This window comes from Cyprinodon variegatus, unplaced genomic scaffold, assembly GCF_000732505.1.
Source record: "Cyprinodon variegatus isolate N-32 unplaced genomic scaffold, C_variegatus-1.0 Scaffold176, whole genome shotgun sequence".
In the NCBI taxonomy this organism is placed as follows: Eukaryota; Metazoa; Chordata; class Actinopteri; order Cyprinodontiformes; family Cyprinodontidae; genus Cyprinodon; species Cyprinodon variegatus.
In genome coordinates, this window is record NW_015150629.1 from 237,103 (window position 1) to 263,877 (window position 26,775).

General features: G+C 37.5%; 1 protein-coding gene across 3 annotated transcripts in view; it reads left to right on the forward strand.

Moving 5' to 3' along the window:
• The window catches only part of ttll7 (tubulin tyrosine ligase like 7), a 105,403-nt gene that overhangs the window by 20,550 nt on the left and 58,078 nt on the right, over positions 1–26,775 (forward strand). For all 3 annotated transcript variants that reach the window (XM_015378683.1, XM_015378685.1, XM_015378684.1), the window contains exons 7-10: positions 5,026–5,242; positions 7,728–7,892; positions 10,542–10,700; positions 25,983–26,077. In XM_015378683.1, the coding sequence (XP_015234169.1) occupies positions 5,026–5,242; positions 7,728–7,892; positions 10,542–10,700; positions 25,983–26,077 (636 nt within the window). The remainder of the gene's footprint in view (positions 1–5,025; positions 5,243–7,727; positions 7,893–10,541; positions 10,701–25,982; positions 26,078–26,775) is intronic.

Here is a 26,775-nt window from a genome sequence, read left to right on the forward strand (position 1 = left end):
AAAAAAGCACTTTCTTGTGCACAGTGTCTCTTTAATGGCTCTTGGCAAACTTCTTATTGCTCTGTTGTTTTAACCTATAGTTATCTTTCTAAGACACTACTTTGTGTTTGTCTATCGATAAAAACAGATTAATGGCCTCAAGTTTATGGTCGTAAAATTGATAAAATGTGAAAAAGAATGGGTGTTGATACATTTAGACGGCACTTCATATTCAATAATAAAGTGAAATTACTTGAAATTCATGCTTTTATATGTCCTGGAACCTGAACAGGTTACATCATCTTCCCACAAGCATTGCCAATAAAAACTGAACATTATAAGGCTCAGTAAGCATTTGATCTTTGCTTTAAGTGGTGGGGACTTTGATATTGATCACAAAGCTCTCTCAATTTAAAAAGAATTAGAGGAGTAGGATGAGATCTGGCTATCTGGGCTTTTCTGGGTGTTCCACTGACTGAGGAGAAATGAGAAGAATCCAAACATTCTTAGGGAAGTTAGGAAGTTTATTCGGGGAAAGGAACATTGAGACACTTCAATGTTCACCGATTTGTGCTTTGTAAATGATTTTTAATCTAAAAGTCTAAAAAAGCTCTCATTGGTACAAAGAGTTGAAATTCTTTTTTATCTTGTTTTTCCCCATGGATTCTAGTTATTCCTCCTGAAGAAGAGCAATTATTAATAAAAAAAATGTGAAGACTACAGAGAAAAAAAAAGTAAAAAATTAAAGTTTTGTAAATAATTTGGCTTCATGAGATAAATTTTAAACTACAAGAGAATTCATTTTAACTGAAGTGAGAAGGAACTTTTTAGCTGCCTTGAGAAACCCAGAAAGAGTTCCTGTGGCAAAATATTTATTAAGCTTTCTATTCCACGTTCTGTTCTCTGAAAATCTGATCTCTGAGACGAGTGTGCATCAGGAAATACAGTGGGCTGACTTCATCACTTGCACCAATAGGTGGGGATATTGAAGTACAAATAGCTTTGTGTGCCCCACCTCTTCCTCTAGTTCTCTTTGAATTTGTCCTTTCTGGTATAATGTGAGCATTACTTATAACTCCATGCTTGTACTAAGCCCTTATTTATTAAAGAATAAAGGCTGAATTATTGCAATACATTAAGAATATGAAAGATGATGAGTTTAGCTCGACCACTCAGTGGCAGGCGGCTCACAAAATTAGATTTTTCTCTCTTTTTTTTCCCCTGTGGTGTGACGCGGCAGGAAATTAAGTTATATCTACCCCCTGTAATTTATTTTTCTGTCGGCCAACTAAATGAAGTTATTGTTTATGTCTGAAGCCTAGCTTGTTATAAGGCGAAACAAAATAAAAGCGCATGCGAAGCTTAAAAAGGCAAGCTCCCCTCCAGTGTCATATTAAATAGGCAGGGGGAGAGTGGGCTGTGATTATCTGACACCTCAGCTCATCAATCATGCCGTCTTTTCCTCAGCTACTTCAGCTCCACTAACTAACGCTGTTAACCCTGTCCTCATCAGTCAGCCTGCTGTCAGCCAGCTAAGAGGGCGCCTTACATCGTCGGTCAGGCCCGTAACAACTTCCCTCCTGCTCGTTTTCATTCAAGTACTCTGATAAGCAGGTCAGTGAAGTGGTCATTTGTAGGGCTGCAGCTTTTTTTGGCAGGAGTAAGACTGATGTAGATAATCTACGGAGGGATCTTCCATATTATTGGTTTGAGGGACAAATAAAGTTTTTCATTTCTCCATTTAAAGGTGAATAAAAGGTTTTACTTTTTCCATTTTTCTGTTAAGTTTTTTAATACAAAAAATGCTTTTAGCTTTATAGATACACTGTTTGGATAAATCAGTTGATAAGCAGGTGTAACTAGAGGCATGGCATGATGAATTCAGATGAATAAATGGCCTATTTTAGGAGGGGTTAAAGTATATATTAATATTGACAGCAATTTTAAATCTTTTTTTACACTGTAAAATTAACCGTTAAGGTTTTGACAGTTAAACTTAAAGGTATAGTGGAGGATTTTTGTGAATTTTTCAAAAGACCCACCCTCTCCACTTTAAAAAGAAAATATGCACATGGAAAACCCTGTACCCGCTCCTGAGAGGGAACGCCTATTAAAGCCTATTTCTTCTCGTTCACACTCTGTTTAAAAGTTGCTGTTTGCATCACTCATACCAGCTTACTTTCCAAAAGAAGATTTGCAATTTTTCCACTATGTCAGACTCACCGGTAAGTGAAAATGGGGACGAGGACGTAGGACGGCCTTACGTAAACATATCATCAGAATGGTTGACAAGTAGGAGGACCACTTATTTTGATGATCCACCCTGAAAAAGAACATCCTCCATTATACCTTTAAGAGTTGGCAGTTTTTTCTGTTTAAAGGTGATTGTCGTTCATTTTATGACAGCATGTAATTCACTGCAGTGAAGATACAAGGTGGGGGGGAAGCAGGAAATGTTTGTGAGCCACGTGTCTAAAGACACCAAAATTGTGGGTGACCACAGTTGTTGAAGAGGCAGGGGTAAGATCTTTCCACAATCTGCAACCCGCTTTTTTATACATGTTGGCTTTATTTACTTTGGTATTAATAGACCCAGGGCATAGCACCACGTTGCCACCAGGAGGTCAGGACACCATGGCCTAAAGATTGTTTTCTTACATTTTGGATTTCCAAAAGGTTTCACTATAGCATGTTTCATGACAGAGATATGTGGAAAACTCTAAGGCAGGGGTCACCAACCTTTTTAAGAATGAAGGGGCAGGTTCATGGGTACTGAGTCACAGGATGGGGTACTAATATTGACATATGAACTGGAGGAGTCAGAGTTCACCTAAACTTCATTGAAAATAAACCTATTTCTATTGTTTGCTTACATTTCTAATTTGCTTCTATATATTGCCAGTTTGAAATCCTTGTAAATGCTTTTATGCTCTAAATTATTGATATGATGAAATGCTCTATTAATGATAAAACATAACAGCAGCAGCAAAAAATAACATTTCAAACTTAGTGCACTGGAGAGTTGTTCTTTTTTCATAAGATGCTGAGGGCACCCCATGTGGTCCTTGAGGGCTACTTAGTGCCCGCGGGCATCCCGTTGGTGACCCCTGCTCTAAGGGATCAAACTTAGAAGGTTAACTGTATCACATTCTGATTATCTTTATCAATATTTTAAAACAACAGAGTTTATTGACCAGCTTCTTCGTGCAATTAATGGGAACAAAATCACAGCTGCAGGTTCTTCCTTATTTATTTTTTTCATTCTCAGTTTTACACAAGCACAGGACATGTAAAAGATGCTGTGTGGACAACTGAATTATCCACATGTGCTTCATTTGAAGTGAATAACTCGTGCCTTTTAAAAAGCACAGAATCAGTTTGAGCTAAAGAATCCTAAAAGCATCTGGATGAAGTTTTTTGATGTCAAAAACAGTAAAGCATCTTATTTACTTTTAGCATAAATGGTTTTAATCCAAATTCTGACAAATTGCTTCGGTCAGGGATTGTTTCCATAATTGAAGGAGTTGCTCCCAGCTGGCTTCCAAAAATATAAACTCTCTCCAAAGAGCCGTGATCCAGTCCCTAATCTCTCTCAGCTTGAATCAACTTTATTTGATCGATTTATTCTAAATTGCTTCTTGCCCCTTTTTTATAACTATTAAATAACTTACCAAATTTAAAAATAGCTAAATTGCGTTTCTGTCCTACCATAAAAAGAGTCCACACTGAAAAGTTTTATTAGTTGACTGATTAGGAAAACATAGTGTTTCTGAAGGGCCAGTGTAATATAAGCAGAAAATTGTCAGAATCAAGCATATTTCTGCGACATAGGCTGGATAATTTCATTACACTTTATGTTCTGTCTGTAATTACAGAAAGCAGAGTCATGTTGCTACCGCTATATGTCTATACATCAGGCTGCAACAGTCAGGTCCACACATCTTGGATCAGTCCTACTACTTGCATGTGTACAATGGAGCCTGTCAGGCTGCTCATGCAACCAATTTAGATTAAGTCAGTCCTAACTATGAGTGATGGGTGAGATAGGTCAGTTGCAAAAGCTATTACATAGTGGAAGATTGTTCAGAAATGACCCCACACCCTCTCTCTGCACAAAAAAACACTATCCTAAAAGGAAAAAACTGTGCAACCACATGAATGTCCACAAAATAACGCAGCCCATTCTTTACTCATGTTAGAAACGACCTGCATATTATACGGCTTGAGTGCCAGTGACATGAGGCCAAAGCAAATGAATCAGAATGGAGCTTGAAACGGAGCGGTGTCTGCTCCCATTAACCTGCACCCAGGTTGAAGTCCCAGAGAGCAGCCGACGTACTTTCCTGTGCAGAAAGAGAGGAATTTTTCTTTGAAGAAAACGCAATGTTCTCCAGATGCTCATGAGAATGGCTAAGATGAAGCATCATTCAGGCTGTACTTGTTTTTTTTTGACATTTGAAAGATCAACAGTGAAAAAATGTGCCACAAACATTCCGGCCATCTAATAGCTCCAAAGAAACACTTTCTTGCTCAAAGCTGCCTTGTAGCATACTTATTTTTTTTATTTGTGAATTTGTGGTTTCATATGGACACCAGGTTTAAATTCTTTATTGTGAGTTTTAAAATCTTTCCCTGCATGGTATGGACGTATTTTAATATCCTCTCCCCATGATTGCATCTATGGTGTGTATAATTTATGGTTATTATCCATTTCCTGAGCAGGGGAAACTGCAGGCCAAAGTTAATCTTTGGACATAAAGACAGATAGTATCAGACGAATGGGCAGGAGTGGGGGGAGGACATCCCTCAACTCTTTTAGATGACTTTCAGATGAAATATTGTAATGAAACATCCAAAATCTGTATCTTGTTTGCCCCAATTTTCTGACTTCAATATGCATATAAGAGAGCACCAGTGTCATCATTCATATTCATAGTCACTACTATCCTCCCATCTGTCATTTTTTTAATTATCTTTACCACGCCATTTTTTATTATGCCACCATAATATGCCCCCCAAGGATTAATAAAGCCTCTCTCAATCCAGGATCTCGCTTATCCGTAACTGTGAGAAGCTGCCAGCCCAGGAGCACTTTATTGTTCAGGAGTATCTGGACAAGCCCTTCCTGATGGAGGGCTACAAATTTGACCTGCGCATCTACATCCTGGTCACTTCCTGTGACCCGCTTCGCATTTTCTTGTACAAAGACGGCTTGGTTCGCATGGGCACCGAGAAGTACCACTCACCCAACGAGGCCAACCTGGTGAGTCAGAGGATCTTTATTTGTGTGCCAATTTTCTGCAAGCAGATTTGAAAATGCATACACCCACACAGTCATAGATACATTGCTTTTAAATCATAGCAGCTCAGTGATCCCTGCAATGAATATTTAAATTTAATTACATTTTTTACTATGTGACATAATAATAGACACAAAAAACATGGAAAATGTGACCTAAAAATAACCACTTAGCAGGTATTTACTCCTATAAACACTCAGCAGGGTACGGTCAAAGCTGTCATTTTTTTCCTACGCATGCACAGAATGTGTGGACAGATTGTACACATGCAGCTGAGCAAAAATGTCTTCCTGCCAGATGTTTTCTGTGATGTCAAACCATTCATATTTGCCTTTAGGTTCTGCACCTGCTGAAACACAGACTGTTGCAGATAAAAGGGGATGTATACGTTCACATGCGCACAGCTTTCATTCAAGCAAGATACATGCTTGTGTTAAGCATACACTCACACATGTATAGAGATGCTGGGCTCCTACAAAGACACAAGCTTGTATTGTCTCAGTGAATGACACATGATGGAGCGAGCGGCATCATGGAGATGGATGCTCCATTCCTCGGAGAGCGGCCTCCTGAGAGCCATCCGGGGCTGCAGTGGCCTGCAGGCATGGCGTTAGTCTTTGTCGGATGGGGACAAGGATGTGTTGTCTTTGAGTTTGAAGGATGGTTTGAAAGGACAGGGGTAGAACAACAGTTATAGGGTGGACAGCTGTTGTCATCTCGTTCAGTGATGCACAGCCTATGAGAACAAATGGTTTGCTCTGTTCCTACTGAATTCTTGTAGTCTCACTACAGTTTACTGTGTTGTTTATTGTTATTCTCCAAACTATAAATGTTATTTTGGAAGCTGTTTTTTATCAAATAAATAGCTTTTTTTTCAAAATGTTGTAAGACATTTGATCTGAAATGTCATTTGGAATTTTGCTAATTACAGCATCTATAATTGTTCCCAGTTTGTTGAAAATCTGTAGGTAAATAATTAGCTGGCAGAGAAATGTTCTCACAAATATATAAAAGTTTTAGCCAGTTATCACTAAAGGCTGCTCCCTTTAGTGGAGTTGTTACCTCTCAGGTTATTTTTCAGGTATGCATTATAGCATAGATGTTTAGGTAATAGCATCAGGGAGCAAGAAGGAAAATGTAAACATTTCTCAAAGCAAAGGGATTCACGATTCCCGAACCTTAATAGTTTGTCATATTAGAGTCATACGTTTGCTCATATCTTTTACCACATTTTATATGACAAGCAAATGCAAATCAGTATAAATTATGAACAAGAAGTCTAGGTCTAGGTCTAGTTTTGGATTTCTTAAAAGTCAATGACTTTTCAGATAAATCTGATCTATTGACCAATATCTGTTTTTTTCTCCTTATTATAGCTTAAGCTTAATACAGGCTGGATTAAATGATTTCTCATAGACAATTGCTCAGTCTCACCTCATTCTGACTTGTATTTAGGTCTGGATGTAAACTGTGGCATTCTAACTAATGTTAACTGTAAAAGACAGTGTGACTGAGCCACTCCACCCTAAGGCCTTTGGGTTGTCCTTGTCCCAGCATGATGCTGTCACTACAGTGTGAGATGAGCACACAGTGTGCTGTGTTGGTAATCTGTTGCACATACCTTATTGCATGTAAGGCATAAAGTTTAGGTCTCTCTTTTTGGATTTTCACATAGTAACTATATACATACTGTGAGGGAATATATTAGATTGATTCTATTTACTCATAAGTGGACTTTGGTACAAATTCATGCTTTTATTTGTAAAATATAAGTCGAAGTCTGACCAAACCCCACTAAGTAGTTATGGGAGTAGAAACATGTAGAGTGCAAATTTTTTTATTATTATAAATATTTCCAAAGGTGTCAAAAAAATGTATATTTATTACTCAAGTAGAAGTATAAATCCTATTGTTTAAAAACTCTTGTAGAATTTAGAGTATTTACTTAAGCTTTTTACTCAAGAAAAAGGGTAAATGTACAATTTTAAAACTAAAAGTATAAGTAATGCAGGAAAAATTTTAAGAAAAGATGCTTCAAACCTTATATGGGGTACCGCACAACACTATTAAAGGAACATTTTTCCACAGTTTTTGATGATGATTTACTTATAATTAGTTTTCTTAGTTTTATGACTAATAATCAGAACTATTTATTTTGGTATGTGAACAACAACCACAAAGAAATTAATTTTCTGGATGAAAGAAATTATTTTGAGTTTTTTTTTTTTTCCAAAAAGCCATAACAAAAATTAACTTATATGAAACAAAACTAAGGAGTCTATATAAATAATTCCTCCACTAAAGTATAGATGGCCAAAATTTCTACTTAAGTAAGATAACAAAATATTTGTACTTTATTGCTTTACACCTCTGATCATTTTGATAGGGTTGACAAGATTCAGGAAAGAAAATGTTCCTATGTTTGCTTCTGTGACTTTCTTTCTCCAGAGCCAGCTCTACATGCATCTGACAAACTACTCTGTCAACAAACACAACGAAAACTTTGAGCGAGACGAGACGGTGGACAAAGGCAGCAAGCGGTCCATCAGCTGGTTCACTGAGTTCCTCCGTATCAACGACTATGATGTGGCCAAGTTCTGGGGAGACATCTCAGTAAGATAAAAACACATCAGTTTCAGATATTTACTTTCACTAAAGGAAAGGGAATGTGTTAGAGGAGAAAAGCAGTCCCTAAACACAAACAATGTCCTCAGCTATAAACTCCATGTGTACTTTGATATATACACACAGGCTGCTCCTATCAACCAACTCAGGGCTGCGGACAGTACTTAGGTTGACTAGATGAGGTTTGATTTGATTGGATATGACACTGATTCAGGGAGCTTGTTTAACACTCAGAGGAAACATCATTCCTGCAGGATGAGCTTTTCCTTTGGAACTCAACTCACACCTCAACCATTTTCATTTACTTTCATCATCGCCAGTTTGGAAGATTCTTCAGTTTTTTTTCTTTATTTAGCCCTTTTCTATCCCTGCTGTTCATTTTCGTTCCATTAAACCATCTCTTTGCGATTCTGCTCATGTTTTTTCTCACCATTTTCACCCTGACTCTTGGTACATAGTCATATGGGTTGCCCACTGATGCTTGTTCTCACCTCCCTACTTGACATGCTATGCTTGTATTTAAAGGAATTCTCATTGGCTGATGTTTTCTTCTCAATGAACAATTGTTCTTTTCTTCATAAGCACCTTTTCTTCTTTTTATTAGCTTTTTACTCTCCTTGTGTTTACATTTTCCTTTGTTCCGAGTTCTGAGAGGAAAATTAGTTTTTATCTCATAAAAATCTTGTCTTTGTTTTTTTTGGTACTGTTTATGATCCTCAACTTTGTTTCATTTTAACTTGGTTTTCTCTCCTCACAACAAATTTCCCTCTGGTAAAGACCAAGTATGCTGATGGGACTCTTGCTTCCAGTGTGAACATCTGAGATTTGTGCTTCCTCTTTAAATATGTTGTTTGAGGTTGTGAAACACATTGGGCATAGTTTTTATTTTTTTATTTTTTTATGTGAACTGCCAAGTTAATGGGGCCAGCGTAAGGCCAAATCCAGTCTAGCAATTTATTTTACTGATATTGCCATATATAATCACCATCCGGTCATGGTGACAACAACACAATTTGATGTTTATACATGTACAGTGTATAGAATACTCACACTTAGTAAGTGTCCTTTATTTGTTTAAGAATAATTTCCGAAGAAGTGTAGAGATTTCCGAAAGAATTCAGACTACAGTACGGCAAAGACAAAGAGAGAGCAAAGGTTTCAGTTCATACTCACTGCTCATCTAGGTACTGGAAGGTTCCCATGGATTTGAAAAAATTGGAAGGATGACAGTGAGATTTTCCATTTACAAGAGAAAACACATGACTATTTTTCTCGATGATGCACAGAATATGATGTTTCCTTATATGTATATGGGATATTACATACAAGGCTAAAAAAACATTCCATTTTTTTTATTTTTAGCCTTTAAAGAAAAAATTTAACTGGCATGTCCAAGCTTTAGAGAAACTAGAATTTGGAAAGTCAGCCTTTCCACTTCAGATAAGAAATGTGTACTTTGTTTTTTTAACAGCTTATTTTACGACTAGACATTTAGAATCTCCAATGAAGTTCCTCACAGTCATACATAGCTGATACTCTGCTGTTTCATTTTTTTATTTATTTTTTTCTTGGATTTGTATGTGGTATATACAATAAACATATAGATTATATGTCTTGTCTGCAGCTTTAATGCTTGTGTAGACCATTAAGAAAAAGACAGATTTGTCTTTGGTTTATGCGCAATTTAAACGAAAACTGAATCACAGAAACTAGATCACAAAATCACAGGGCTTATGATATGATTCAGAATGAATGTTTATGTTGAGGAAAACCATTTAAACAATGCAACATTAAAAAAATAAATGTAATTTGCATTGAAGAGTCCGAATGAGTTGGATGAATAGGCACATTTGGACAAACATGGGTAACCTAGTGCCATTTTTTTGTGCCACAGGGTAAGGTGAGAGGTGATTTGGGCAGGACAAAGGACAGACAAACACACACAGAGCTGGTGTTGGGGTCTTGGGGTACAGACATGTTTAGGGGAGTAGGTTATGGTGCTGAATAGCCTGGGGGTAGACAGTGGATGGCTTGACATATACATGATGGTACATGAGAAACACACAGAGGGAAAAAGGATCAGGAGGGTGCAGCCTTATCAGGCTAAGACCAGACCACCTCATCCCCTCTCTCTTGCACCTAGCAGTCAGACTGGACTGGGCAAAATTGCAGGGCAGCAGCACTGCAAGGCGCCTGCCTGGTAAAGAGAAGCTTTGTGAAAAGTGTTTACGTGTTTGTCAGATTGAGCATGTTTCCCACAGTGTTGTAGGCCAATAGGTAGCAGCCAGCAAAGATTTGGGCAAACACAGATGCATGCAGGTTGGATACCACTAGAAACACAGATGGAGCAGCATCAACAGTGGAGAACGTCTGTGTTTGAAGGGAATTCAAAAACAATCAGTGCCAATTACACTGTCTAATTATCAGTTGGTAATAAATAAGCAGTGAAAAGAAATAATCTTAGAGTAAACTGTAGCAGTTGTTGTCTCCTCTTTAGAGACTACATATCTTGGTCAAGATTGTTGCATACATTTTGTCTTGTAATTTTACTGATTGTTTTTAAAAAGTCATGTAGCTTTTGACTAATAAATTTCATGTTGCTTTTGTTGTCTTTTTTTTGTCCTTGCTCTCTGTTAGGAGTTGGTGGTGAAAACACTGATAGTAGCTGAGCCGCACGTTCTGCATGCCTACCGCATGTGCCGCCCAGGACAACCACCAGGGAGCGACAGTGTCTGCTTTGAGGTCCTGGGCTTTGACATCATCCTGGACCGCAAACTCAAACCCTGGCTGCTGGAGGTAACAATCTGAAAATATGCAATTTTTTTGAGGAAAAACAGTTTTCTTCTATATTTAATTTTAATTCATCTCACTACTTATTTTAAAAATATTTTCTATCATGGAAAAAATACAATTATTAACTCAACATACATTTTAAATTCTGCATGAATCACTTTTCCATTTACTCACAGTTGTATGCTTCTCTCCTCGTATTAAGGGAGTAAGAGCAGCTGTCCAATTGAAGTACTGCGGCATAAGAAGGAGCGAACAAACACTGATTTTGCTTACATACTCTTTCCCCACACCAAACACCCACACACCATCGAGGATCTATTTATGATTCTTTAAACAGCCAGAAGATACTGATATAAATATAAAGCATTGCTTACACTCAAAAACATAGGAATGCCTTTATTTACAGGAGCATTATATAAATAAAAAAAACATAAAATGACTAAAACGTATCCAGAGTGTGAAAATATAGGTCAAGATCTCATGTTCATTACAAATCAAGGATCCCATAAAATGAACGTCTGCCTCTTAAGGATCAGTCATTCCACAGATGGCTGGATTTTCACTCCGGGATTTCTGTGTTACCTTTCTGATGTCAGCCTGTCAGTTAAAGAGTGACCTAAATCCTTTAACCCAAAGTGCCTGCACCCCCCCCCCCCCCCCTCCCCCCCACACTCACACACACACACACACACACACTCCCCTTCCCACAAATTGGACTGAAAGACTGGAAATGCCGCAGGAATCGTAGCTTGTTTTTTTTCCTCTCTTCTTGCCAAAAAAAGAAAAATTTTTTTTTTTGCAAGTTGCAAGTGTGCAACAAAGTGAAATTTGGGAGCTGTGCTTTTTCAATGGTTATTGTCTCTATTTATTATCGTTCTTTTTTTTTATTATAGAATAAAAATGTTGAAATCCATTTCATTTGTTGGTTTATGTGGAAAAGTTATAACTTAAAAAAAGAAATGAAAAAAAAAAGGGGAACTTGGAGGATTGCCATGACGGGGTGTGTGTGTGTGTGGGTGTGTGTGTGTGCATGTGCGTGACACAGCAAACAGCCGTGAATGCAGTTGTTCCACTCCAGCAGTAATGATCCCCCCTGTGCTACCAGCAGCTCTCTATAACGCTCATCAATTAACATCCTGTGAACACACACACATACACACACACGGTATGTCCTGCTATCCTTACGGGGACTTTCCATTGACTTCCATTCCTTTTGCATTCACTTATATGCTTAACCCAGACCTAAATCATTACCATCAGATAGCTAAACCTAACCTAAACTTAATTCATACATTAGTCCTATAGCTAGGCCCCAACTCAAAAAGAAAACTGTTCCCCACGGGGACCGGTGGAGGGTAAGACCCCACAAAGTAGTATATTCCAGGGAAATTGGTCTAACACTGTCCTTGCAAGGTACCAGATACATGGCTTCACACACGTTTAACCCTGTTCTCTTTTTCAAAGAAATTACAGCAACAATCATTCATTTTCTAAATTCAGCTGATTAGTGGGGGCTCCTTTCAACCCATAGAGACAATGTCTACAATCGTTTATAAAGTCAATCCTGAAATTAGCTTTATTTCTCCTTTTTAACCTTGTAGTACGTTTACTCCCACAGGAAACAAAACACAAGAGACAACTGGTGTCCTATGGTGTTTTTTGTTAAGCTGGGTAATTTAACAGAATTTCACTTTTTCCAGCTCGTTTTCTGCTGAAAACTGCCACAGTCCACCTTAGAGACCAAAACATGATGAGAGCACAGAGGCTGGTTTTGACTTTTTTTTGGACATTTTTCAGTTGTGTCATCCTGAATTACACGTGCCACGCCTCCACAGGGCCTTTGACAGAGCGTTGCTCCGACAATGTTCTCTCTTACTCTTCAGGACGTCAAAGCCAGCTGTTGAACATGCAAACTTGCGGCCAGGAAATGAAAGTTCAACCTGTGTAGACTCAAACTCAGCCGGATACCTGAAAGCTAGATGGTATCATGTATAGGAATCTGTCAGGTGATATTAGTGTTCCTATTTGAATTTGTGTTTTTGTCAGCGGCCTCATGGACATATCTTGGAGGATGAGATGGAAAAAGAAGAATTCCTGCAGTTTACCAATTATATTTTCATAAATAGAAAAAAAAATCTTTTTTTTAAGGGATTTAAAATTATTATATTTAAGATATTTAAGATATTCTACTTAGTGTTACTGCAGTTTAGTTTTAAATAATTGGATGAGTTTGCTCTAAGATATTATTTCTTCAAAATCTCAGCTCACTGAAACAAGACAAATACCACAAAATCACATACTGGACATAATAGAGAAAACAATCCAAATAGCTGCACACACCTGCTAAATAGCTTGTCACAGGGGTGAAAACATAGAAGACAAGAGCGATGACTCACAAACCGAGGGGAGGCATCAAACAGATGCATTGTGCTCTAAGCAAGTATCGAAATGGGAGAAGAGAAGGGGCGACAAAAGGGAGACACAGGCTTTTGTGTGATCGTTATCTTAATTCTGCAGGGTCTCAACACAAGTTTTACCTTCTATTGACATTCAAAACATCAGTGCTACACACAGAGACGCATCAGCACACGCACACTCGCCCAAATGGCGTAACCCGAGACATTCACTTTCATTAAAACAGGTCCAGACAGCATCTGTGTCTCGTACATGAGAGGCGTTTCATTGAGACGCGATGTTCGCTGCGCACACACTCACCAGTGGACGCAATCTGCTGTAACTGTAGCTTATTTGGTCTGAGGAAAGGTTTTTGCTTGCAGCCGTCTTAGTTATCTTAAAGAAATATATTTAAAAATGAAAAACAAAAGAAAAAAAAAATCAATGCACATTCCCTCATAAATTGTTAATGAATTTGATGCCTTAAAACTTCGGTGTGAGCGTCAAAGGGGGAAGACACATGACTTGAAATCTAGTGCGAGCCGTAAGCATTGCAATAGATCACTGGACAAACAAAGAAGGCAAGGGAACAGTTTCATCGACCCCTTCCTTATCCAGGGTGCGTGTCCTGTAAACCAGCATGAAATGGAAAGATATCAGAAGTTTGAAGACAAGGGAGGAGAGACGATGAAGCACAAACACACATTGAACAAGTGACCATTACATTTTCAAGCTTTGATAAAAACTAATATTTAAGAAGCAGAATTACACAATTTACAAATAAAATAAAATAAATCTATAATACAGTATAATAATAATAATAATACAGTAAACGTAAGTAGAGAAGTTTCCACACCCTGACTGTCTGGTTTTTTTGTAAAAATTCCTAACCATATATTCATATATTCTATAATTAAGACACAAAACCCTATTTTTATCCTTAGTTTAAAACTTGCAGTCTTTACACAAGTAAAAAAATGTACGCAAAATAATTATTTGCTAAATGCTATATTAATGTAATTACATTTTTTTCATTTTTTTTTTCCACGTTTTATTTTCAATTTCATTAATATTTGATTTAATTGTTTTTATTCAGCACTGAATCAAAATTGAAGACCCACCTTTTCCCCTTACTATTAAAAAATATTGGCATCGCTAAATGTTTCCTTTTAAAAGAGGATAAAAGAACATGGACACAGCTTGTATTATCGGTGGGTTAAATTACCGCAAGTCGTTTTATAGGTCTCTTAAAAAAGAATCAATCAGGCAGCTGCAGCTCATCCAAATAGCTCCTGCCAGAGTCCTGACCAACACCAGGAGTGTTGAACACATTACACCAGTTCTTCAGTCACATGCTTTATATTTGTAAAATGGCTTTAGGTCTAAAGCTCTTAATGATTTTGAGCAAATATATATTTCTGAGTTGTTTATTAAGTAAGAACCATGTAGACCACTAAGGTCTGTAGGGACCATCTTACTTATTGTTTTTAGGACCAGATCTAAACAAAGGAAAGGAGTTACTTAGTTCCTCAGCTCCCAGAAAGCATAAAATTTGCAGAGGCAGTAAACTTCTTTCAATCCATGCTGGAACATTGTTTTTTACTGCAAGTTTTGATAGAATTGTTACATTTATTGCTCCAATTACTGATCAGTGATTGAAGTTTGAGATTGGAGATTAAATTAGCATTTCAACATGTTTTTTTTTCCTTTTTAAACAGTACTTTTCAAAGCGTTAGTGTTTTTTTTTTATTTCAGTCTATTTCTTTTGATTTTATGTAAATCATTCTGGATTCATTCTTGTATGCATGGTGGCATATAAACAAACTTGCTTTGCTTTCTTTGTGTTTGCAAAAAAAAGCAATATACTTTCAGAGTGAGATCTAAAAAACAAATGCTGTAACAATGATCCTAATCCTTTTATTCTTAAATGATAAGGTTTTTTATCTTACCTTTGTCTTTATGCAGTATTCCTTCTTCCAGCTGCTATATAGGTGAACTCTAAAGTGCCTTGAGATGACATGTTTTGCGAATTGGCGCTATAAAAATAAAGTGAATTGAATTTATATGTTTAAGCAGCCTAATTTAAATATAGTGAGAGCAATTTCTGGTCTTTCTTGCAATTTCTCTGGCAACTAGGATAAACTCATAGGAACGATTTAAAGGGAAAACATGACATACTTAAAATCTTAACTTTTTAGAAACCTTGGTTCCTTTGATACCAGTAACCATGCCATGATTTGTAACAAAAAAATACAATATGAAGAAAAAAAAAACATTGTTTATATCTGATTTTGAAGGCAACAAGAGCAAAATTTATGTCTTTACGGTTTTATCCGAGTTCTGACGGGTAACAATGATTCCCTCTGCTATGATCAGTGGACTGAAGGCTACCCTCATTATAAGCTTATAAGCTCTGGCTCACTACTTCTTTCTTTCTTTTTGTTGTGCATTGTTTCCCCTCATCAACCATAAAACTCCAGCTGCTCAGCTCTAAACAAAAAGAAAGTGTCTTTAATGAGCCTAAAAAAAATTTTTTTTACTCGGTCCCAAGGCAGATTATTCATTTATTTATTTCTTTTTTAGTGGTGGGTTCTTAGCACCTTAAAAGGCTGGTTTGCCTGCTTGTTGAAGATGCGACGAGTGTGCATGTGTGCCGCATCTGTGAATCTAATTTCTATGTGTGTTCTTGTCACGTTTGCTTTAAACGCTCTACGATAAACATACATCACAAGTCTTGCAACTGAGTATGTGCCTGTGTTTGTGTGTCAGAGTGTCAACAGCCTGTATGTGTGAGTGGAGATGTCTGGTCCTGGTCCATCTTGGAATAGCCTTCTGTAAAATGTGTATGTGGTTGGCCATCCTCCATCCCACAACCATTCGTTTTATCCTTTCAAAAAGCCAATAAGGGATTCGGCTTAAAACACACAGACAGTCCAATTCAGGAAGCAGGGGATTGGGGAGAAAAGGAAGAAATCTATTTTATCCACTTTTATGGTTATTTAGGAGTCATTGTTTGGGGCTGAGACACCATCAGACAGCGGCACAAGAGCAGCTTGATTATTGATGACAACTAAACCTGTATCTCTTCCTTCATCTCCTGTGTTTCTACCTCCGGTCCTTCCTCCCTTTTAGCGCGTCTGTTCAAAGTGATTGGCAGCTAATGAGGCGAGCATGGTTTGGGTCAACTGAGGCAGGGATTTGTTTGTGTCTCTGAGCTTCTGCGTGTGTGTTAAAAGGAGGGAGAGAGAGAGAGAGAGATAGACCAGGCATCATGGCATCAGACAAGAACAGAACTCTTAGCCTAAGGGCAGCAGTTCTTTGCCCCTTCCTGCAACTTTTCCCTCTCTGTGGTCTGCAACCAATCGTTTCAAGATGAGTTTGGTTTTCCCTGTCCGTCCCTCACAGCCAACATAACCCAGACTTCCTTTCCTTTTGAGCGGGAGTAAAATAGTGTTTGTGTGGGGAGGTGTGTGTGTTTGTGGTAGGGGAAAAGTATTTGTTTGAATGCAATCTACTTTGGCAGCTGTAAACAGATGTCTGACGAAAACACATAGTAGCTTCCCCTGGCTTTTTGTTCTCTAAACACAATTTCACCTTTAGAAGCTGAGATAAAAATTTTATGTCTGCATTTTTCACGCAAGACTAAAGAGTAGCCATTTAAAGCCTCTTAACTATTTTCCGAGGGCTTTTAGAGAAGGAATTTGTAGATTAGCCTGCCTTTCATGTATGTCCACAGGAAACTTGAGAAGAATTCCCTAACCCCTGGAAAAGCCCAGTTAAACATTACCGGATATTCAATTTTGTGAGAAATTACTAGATCTGTGCAAATAGTTTTCAACCCCACATGAATTATACGGGCTGAAAACAATAAGCATAAAGAATAAATACAGTATGATATTGTAATAAATATTTCATCCTCCTTGCAGTCTTCTCCTCACCTTTAACTGCTCTTTACACATTTACAGGGTTTATCCTTTATTTTTCCTACCTCGAATGACATGCCCTTTCATGTATGAACCCTAGGTGGCAGTATTGACCTGTTATCCCTGTTTTTGGCTTATGTGAGCTTTATTAAAGAAAAATTAGAATGATGTATGGGACTGCCTGTCTCTATCCACATCCATTCTCCCCCAACATGACTATTTCATGGAATAAGTATCAAATTAGGCGAGCGCAGGCTTTGTATGTGGGGCAGTTGAAAACATACCCCAACATTTATCCATTCATCATCACACACACAGCAGTTGGTGGCTGTGTATTTCTATGCATATGTGATTGAGAGGGAAGGTATAAATGGCATGTTTACTGAGTGGCATACGGAACTGTTTCTTGCTCTAGTTATGTATTTTGGAGATTTGGTAGGCAAACAAGCAAGGCCATTTTTACAGTACATCCCAGTGTGCTGAATTATAGAGTAAAAAAATCAAATGTGCATGAGAAGAAATGTTCCCACTTGTGTTTCTAAGCTTCATATTCCATTTGCGCTTTTATTGCCTGTGCTTGATAGTGTCTCCGTCTGTTGTTAAAAAAGTAGCCCTCTCTCCCTATCTCCTGCCTGTGAGGTGCACCATCGGCCCCATTGCTCTCCACAGCCGGCAGCAGCCCGCCACACTCAGCTAGAGTTTCCCTGTGTCCGAGCGAACCACTAGAAACGAAAAGAACAGAACAGTGATTGATAAGACGGCTGAAACAAGAGAGCGACTAAACAGGGCGTCTAGCTGTCTGTCTTTTTGTCGCTCTGCCACACACGCTTGATTTCTCTCTCTCTCTCTGTCTTCCTCTCTGTTTCCCTTCCTCTCTCTTCCAACCTTTCTTATTTCACCATTGTGTGGCAACAAACACTCCTTTCTGACAGCGGCTGAACTGTGCCGATACTCTTGAGTATGCGGGGCCAAAATGGGAGGCTTGCCAAAACAGTAGTTGTTTACCCTCTGCCAGGAATAATAAGGTGTGTGGGGGAGATTGGTGTGTATGTTTTTTTTTTTCTGTTGCGATTAATCACCGGCAGACCTTACGCTTGTTTTAGTCACTATTCCAGTCCAGAATTAATGTCAATGTGGGGAAGCAATTTGTTGGGGAAATTGGGTTGGTGATTGTTGCTATATCAGAAAAGGTTTTATTATTTTTTTGTTTTGTCTTTTGTGGTTCTAGACAAACCCCAGGTACACCTCCGCTTTTAGGTCAACTAATTGTTTTCTTTTTTTTATTAGTGTCCATTGTGAATGGAACAATTATAGATGTCAGTGAAAAAAATGTTTTAACATTTTTTAAATGATTTGGGTAAATAAAACATCATGGTTTCACTGACAGAGGAAAAAACAGGCTAACTAAACCAACCTTTTTGATTATTACAGTAATTGCCTCCTAAATCTAATAACCGCTTGTGCCACCCTCTGTAACAACTGCTCTGAGGCCGTTGTAATGCTAGCAGTTAGGCTTCAAGCCCACTCTCTGCAGAATCACTGTAATTCACATAAGATGCTTTATGAGCATGAACTGTGCCACAAGGATCTCAATAAAGTCCAAACTTTGAAAAGGCCCATCCATAACCTCATTTTATTTGTTGCTTTTTGAGATATTTAAGCCAACTTCCCAGGCTCTATTTGCTTGTTCTAACTTACATCAGGCCTAGGTTTAGTGGTCTAATTTGAAATCAGTTTAGCAGAAAGTATGTTTATTCTCAATTAATTTACAAATTGACCAACTTGTAAATTTACTAATTCACAGGTTGGTTTAGTCCAAAAGTTGCCATCATGCTGGGCCCCCCTTTAGTTTTTACACCCCACCCCTAGTCAACTTTTTATGTTACTTGCAATGTTAACTGCAGTAAATAGTAAATATCTCCTTTAAATCTCAAAACCCACTTTAAGTGCCATTATTCTAGTTTATAAAATGGTTGTTTCCCATTCTTAAATGTGATTTGCTAAGCCGAGTTCCATGCTGTTGTAAAATACAGTGTAACCCACAGCACATAATATCCCTGCGCTGGTGTCAACGGACGTAGCATTTGTAAAGTATCCAGTCGAAACTCAGGCACCAAGATCATCTCCAGTAATTGCAGCTGAGCAACACAGAGCAAAAAAAACCTCCCAACGCTGGTCTGGAGGTACGGTATGTTATGTCTGTGAAGTGACAGGAATGTGCGACTTCCCTCCAGTCGTAGTGGGGTTTAAACTGGGATGACAGGAGGGCGTGGGGCATCCTGCCGCAGCGGGAGAGCTGAGAACCGTGGTTGCTTGGTAACCATGCTGTTCACTCAGTGGTTGGAAAAATAATTCTCAGTTGTATTGTTTAATTATTACTAATGTATGTTTATTTTTCTTTATTTTATGGACAATATGTAGGGTACCCATTTTATAAAAGCAATAAGGTTCCTGAATCATGGGGTGCCCAGCCATTGTAAAATCCCTGCAACCCGCGGCTACTTGGGGGTAATTGCTTTATTGAAGAGGCATTATGGAGTTTTTGCTAGATTGGACCCATTTAACAAGGACGTGTTTGACATCACATCCGCTGAACAGCACGGAACCTCCGACCTGAAGTAAATTAAGGAAAATAGGGTACAGGCTAATAGATGCATCAGGAATTGACTAGTGAGGGGTCAGTCTGTACATCAAATTATGTTCTGTGTACATCAAAAGTAGGGTTAAATAAGAAGGCAATTTTAAAGATATTTTTCAGTAAAAACAAAAAAAAATGTTTCTTTAACTGTGTAGTTTTAATGAATTAAGCATTATCAATATTTTTTTAAATCAATACATCTCAAAATGAGTTTATTTTTTCAAATTGTTTCCCTCATTCCTATCCTGCAAATATGCTACCCCCCAAATAAATTACTAATACATTTTTTTAAATAATATTTAAAATATTCAAATCTGAGCAAAAATGTAACCTTTCCTTTTAATAACTTTCACAACAGCCCGCCCTTCATGGAGTTGGTTTATTAAGCCATTGACCATTGACCAATTTCTGAGCCTCTCAGACATTGGTCAGAGGCATGTACTGTTTATTCTCACTGTAATTCTCTCATTTAAACAAGGCCCACAAAATCTCAATGAGATTTAGCCAAGATGAAGAAGTGGGGATGTGTGATTGCTAATCACATTCAGTATGATTCTCCCAATACTCTGTAGAGCATTGTACTGCATAAAAATCATATTTTCCTTTATGGATTCTCAGTTTTTCCTCTACTGCTACTCAGTGGAAGTACCTTTAAGAACTAGAAGTGTGTTTAGTGAATAACTGAAATAACTTATCTCAGAGGTTTTGACAAATTCTGGGCTGAGAATTAAATGTTCACATTTTTCCCATTTTTTTTAAGTCGTAAACACCGCAAACAAGGCATTTTCTATTCTATTCTATAATACTTTAGGGTTTTGGCCCATTTTAACTGAGATAAGGAGGGTGCATAATAACCATGCAATAACCAGACACAATTACATGTCTCCCAATATGCTCAAATCCTATAAGCTTAAAGATTCATATAGTTTAACCATGTCTTGGTCAAAATACTTACTTTCTATATAACTAGGCAAACATTGTAAAATAGATTAAACAAGTAAATAATAATATAATAATTATACTGTACTTGTTAGTCTTGTTGGATATCTGAATTTGCTTTTTGACCATTATTTACTTGCATACTATCCTGAGGCGCATCACTCAGATCTCAGGCACACCGAGGGGTCAGAGATCATTAGAACAAACTCTGCATCCAAACCAGAGGAGTTTTCGCTTTGGAAATTAGTCGACTACATTAAATTGAGTCAGTAATAAAATGGCATGTTTTCTTTTACTCTTTACTTTCTGTAATGATCTGTGGACAGAGTTTCAGCCTGTTGATCATTTAACCAAACAGACAGTTGAAATAAAAATAATGAGGCTCCCCTTTGATAAGTTTTATTTCAGTTTCCTTTACAAAGGTTTCTGCCCATAGAGATTTTGTTTTAGATCATAAGATATCAGGATAAATGTGGAATTTAAAGTCTAAACTCCGTGTTTTTGTCAGCCATAAAATGAGCACTAAATTAGTACCATCAAAGCTATTTTTTCACAGTGTTAATTTACGTTATGGATCTTTTTCATGTAAACATTTACAACTCAGTAATCAGTAGGAGATCAACCCACATATAGAGACATAGCTGGAGACGTATTTCAGCAAAGCAGCTGAATTTAGTCACTGCAGGGCATTAAATGTAATTGCAGCTCAGGATGATGTATTTAATGCTATTATATGATCGTAAGTGCTTTGTACTATGTGTCTATGTGATGATTTTGTTCCATGACTTTTTGTTTTTGCGTTTAGTTCATATCCCAGTTTGGCAGTATTAGCATAAACAGGTTGGGTGTCACTTGTACTTACTCTCCATCATTAAAACATCCATCAGTGCCTGGGAATCAAACCCACGATCATCATGTTGAGCAGTGCAACTAGCATCTACTTCACCATTATTTCAATTTAAAAGAAGCGGGTTGGTTAAACTTAAAGAATACTATAAACTTTAGACTTAGACTGATTTATTTTGATTTATTTTGTCATTGTGTATACACAAGTGTAAACAAAAAGAAGTTTCTGTAAGAACAGCTCTATAGACAATTTTATTTTTTTGAAGTGCAGCCTTGATAAGGTAAGCAGCAGTGATAAAAAAGACATTATGAAACCCAAACCTTCCTAGTGTATGATTTAGAGCTGAAACAATTAATCGGATGAATTGATTATTGAAATAATTGTCACCTCATTTAGTAATCGATTAATCATTAACTGAAGTATAGAGACTCTAAAACATGCCTTTAGCTGACGGAGCCACCCACTTAGACCACGAATTATACCAAGATTGTATATACACATTTTGCCTTTAAGATAAAAAATACTTTTTCTTTTTTCAATATGATCCATCCGAAAATAATAACCTTTAAGGAACTTTTTGCTATCCGATAATGAATAGAGTATTTGAAAAAATAATCAACAGATTAATCAATTAGCAAAATAATCGTTAGTTTCCACCCTAGTATAAATAATTTTTGACTTGTGCCCACATACAATAACCATCCAGAGTTGAATATTTTTTAATACAAAACAAAGTTGAAAGAATTCCTATGATCCATGAAAATAAATCATAATCTCCTCACCCCCAAGCTGTGTACCACTGCAAAAAACCAAAATACTGTCAGTTCAAAGAGGGACTAACAGAATTTTACATTGCTCTATAGTGTGAAAATAATAAGCAATCTGACTAATCTAATCCCGGTTTACAATATGTAAGCTCATATATATTATGAAAATGGTTTAAAAAATCCTGCTCCAGCTCATAGTTGAAAGTGAATGTACAAAAGAAGTTATTTTACCTGTACACTTTCAAAATTACATTCACTTTTTCACATTCCGCCATTTGTCTGACTGAACCTCACCATTCTGGCCTTGCTGATATGATACTGAACCAAATTAAAAAATGAATAAAAAGAATGTTCTCATCTGTTCATCTGACATTTTTATTGAATGTGTCTTAAAGCAACCAAAGGCTCTTTTAAAACCCTGCCAGAGTCACTTAAGGAAATCAGAGCGGGGGGTTTTGGAGCCTGCAGGGGTTCATTAGGAACAGACTGGTCCCAACTCTCTCTGCCAGGGAGGAAAAGGAAAGCGCAGAAATATGGGGAGAGGAATGAGGAGAGGTAACAACCAGAGAATCAGGGCTAGCAAATGGAGAGTGGAGGCTAAGCGGCGGCCAGTCGGAAAGCCCTGTCAAAGACAGCAAAAAATAGAGTGTGAATTGAAACTGAGTGTGAGAAGAGGCAGAGCGCAGTAGCCAGGAAGCAGAAGAGAGAGACACAGAAAAAAATAAAAAGACACGAAGAAGAGCAGAAAGAGATAGCAAACACTGCTGTGCCAGTTTTATTCCATGACAGCTTGACACCACAAATCAAACCAAGAAATGAAGACAAGTAACGAGACAACCGTCACCAGGATCACTGCCAGTACGCCTGTTACCTATTGGCTGCGGCACTCGAAAGCAGCACTCTTTTCATTGTGGCTGTCAAGCTGTGGAGAACTCTAAATGAAAACAGACCTCTTCCTTATTTTTCTTTTGTAGCAGAGGTGAGGTACGGTAGGTCGAAGTGGAGCTCCGTCCTCAACACACAGAGGGATGCATTGTATACTTTATTTCCATTGAGTGAAAGAGTTGTATAGTGTCTCTGTTCCCTTTTCCCTCTTTGCACTGGAAAGCATTCATCACCCACCTTCTGATAAATGGTTGTTGTTCACACAAAAACACACGTCAGTGCACACATAGCTTCACAAAGCCTCCTCCATACAGGCCCTGTTCATAGTGTTGGGAATTTAGTGCCTCACCTGTGGCTGTGATACCAGAGAACAGATTCTATTTAAAAGAATTCTCAGAAAACTAAGCGTCTATTCCCCTACATACCTACTCTATATCCCTATCTTTTGTAAATACTTTTAACATTTTGCTTATATCCACATGAGACTTAGTAATGTCTCCTTATTTTACAGTTTTCTTGTAAACCTAATGTGCAGTCTTTTAATCTTTACCACTTTATTTTGGCCTACAGTTGGCAGTAAACTAAACACCCCTGCTCCCTCGGTTCCTGAGAGTCTGGTTGTGATCTAAATATTATCCTTAAACTTTGTTCCCAGCCCTGCTGTGAGGAGAAACCAAATATGTTTTATGGCAACCCTAGAGGGAGGAAACATCACTGCAAAGGAGTTACATCGGCAATTAAAACTTTTTGGATGATCACCAACACTTTTGAACAAATATTCAATGGACACCTTTTTGAGTCTTGTGTCTCTCATTAATCAGCCTAAGGCAGCACAACATTTCATGAGAAAAAATATCCTACAGACAATCAAGCATGGTGATGTTGGTCTATTTTGTCTAAGAATACTTTGCTTCCTCAGGCCTTTGATGTCTTGCCATATTGATGAAACTTTGAATAGTGCTGTCTAGCCGGAAATACTGAAGGAGAATGACTGGTCATCAGATAATGACCTGAGGCTATTAAAGTTAGGCACCAGGCAATGATCAAAAACAAACAAGCACATCTACATTAGAGTATTAAGAAATTAAAAAGACATGAAGGTTATTGATTGCAGTTCTGGGTTTTAAATACCCGTGCAATTTGACTCTTATTCTTTTTAAATGTATTTTTCCTTCTTTTCAGGCTATGTTTGTTTAACAATAACATTTGCTTGACAATGAAACAAGTAAGAACGACAAAAAAGACAAAAGCTCAAACCTTAAAGGGGGCAAATCATTTTTCATAGTATCATAATGCAGCCTTTTAGTTCGAAGAAATTAAAAAATAATTCAAACGATTTAAGTGAAAACATCTAGAAAGGAGTGATATAATGTCTCCCACAAATCTGTTTTTTATTCACCATACCTAATGTAATTATATACAATGAATGAATCTTGATGAACAATATAAGCCTAAAAAGCCTTATTGTTGTGGTAATAAGAGATGATTATTCTTTGTTTGTCGTGATTTCTGTCTTATGCAAAATGCTTTTCATAAGATTAAGTAGAGTTGATAAAAACTTGCTTTTAACAAAAATATTTATTTGCTAGAAATACTGGAATGGTAACACTTATGATGGACTTACAGATCTATGAGTTAGAGGTAAATTAAACATTTGTCTGTATAAATTAAAACCAATACTAATGATAAGGAGATAATAAATTGTTATACCTTTATTAAAGTTGGTGACATAATAAAGAGGCAGACAGAAAACGGTTAAAACCAGACCAACTCTATGTTTTATTGGTTTGGGTTACAGCAGCTGGATGATATGCCATCTAGATATACCATCTGTTCTATACGGGTATCTAAGTCCCAGTGGGTAAAAGCTCCTGCATACACCTTTATGGGTCTTTTTTGGCATAAAGATATCCATTAACAATTCTGACACATGCTTACAACCCCCCTCCCCAAAGCAAATCATCTGTTAGGGCCATTAAAATCATAATAATAACTGCCTACCAACCCAAATTATTGTTTTGAGGCAAAACAAAACACAAAAGGGTGGTTCTTGCGTTTACAGATGAAGCCAGACAGAGACCTGACTTATCAGAACAATCATGGTTTATCAACGTTCGCCAGCCTTTCGATGGGCATCTGTTGCATTGTCATTTGAAGTCACCTCATAGGAAGACACTGTTCCAATTGCAGTTGCCAGTTCTTTCTTTGTTGCTCCTTTTGTTGTCTCACATAAGCGATTTCTCACCATGGGAGGAAGACATAAAGGAAAATTACAAAGAGAAAAAGAATTGATTTGTTGTGTCAAGTATAATAACTGATATTTGAATACTTCATGCTGATGCTTGGAATTGTTCTGTTGAGAAAGGTAAGCTGTTCTTGGAATTATTTTGTGGATGATGCCAGCTTTTGTACCTACAATCCCATGTGGCTTACTCCTTCCTTGCTCGGATGAATCTCGCTGATTGCTTTTGAGTGTAAATAATAGAGCCAAGCTGAGTAATTCTTTGTTGCTGACATAAATGTTAGTGGTGGCTGTGTTATAGAGTCTGCCTTAAACATATTTAGGCTTTAAAGTTCCGGGTCACGTATACAAACTGTTGTGTGCTAACACACAAGCAGATTCTACTTCAGGCACATGTTTACACACTTCATTCCCAGACAAGATTTATGCAGGAAAAGGCCAAACCAGCTTTAAAGTGTCTCTCAAAAGGAAAGAGAAAAAAAATAAAAATCCTCGATCTCTGTCTGCATGCTTGCTTCATTCCTCTTTCCTTTGCTTGTTTTTCTCTCCAAACAAGCCCACAATCTGCTCCTATAATTGCATGCAATCTCATTGTGCAGAACATGACAGAATGAAATTTTTAAATGTCTGTTTTCTGCTTTGTTTGATAGATCAATCGAGCTCCAAGCTTTGGGACTGATCAGAAGATCGATTACGATGTGAAGAAAGGGGTGTTGCTCAATGCTCTCAAACTACTGAACATCAGGTATTGCTTTCTGGTGCAGTATATTGATATGCATGCAGATATGCAAAACATTGTATCAAGGGACCTTTAAAGCTTGGGTAAAGGCTGTTTTATAGGGGTCTTAAATGTTTAAAGAGCTCAATCAATCCTTTCTTTGACATATGTTGGAGTTCAGACTGTATCAGACATCTGATTTTAAGACTATTGTGATATTAGCAAATGTTTTGTTCTTTTTTTCATCAAGATAAAAAACTATACACTTTTTAGATAATTTCTTGTTTTTTAACCTTTTTTACCTCATAATCTTAAAAAAAATCTTAAGAAATGATCTTACATAATAGATAACTCAACTTGTTTGTGTCATGATGGGTCAAAGAGGCAAGCCCATATGCAGAACACACACGGAGGAGGCAGGGAAAAAGTTCAAAGGTTTATTCAAAGTTCTGAAACACAAAATATGAACAGGTTCTGAAACTGGTTTGGGCTGGATCACTGAAGTCTTGACTGGGGCCAGAGACTGTTGGTTAGCAGAGTTCAGAAGGAGCTAAAGCGTCTAGCTTTAACTTAGCATGGCTGACCTTGATCTGAGCTTCCAGCTCTTCACAGAGAAGAGCAGGGGATATCCACATAGGAAATCTTCAGGTTATATCCACTTAGGAATCTTCAGGTAAACTCCACATAGGAATCTTCAGGCTAATTCCACATAGGAATCTTCAGGC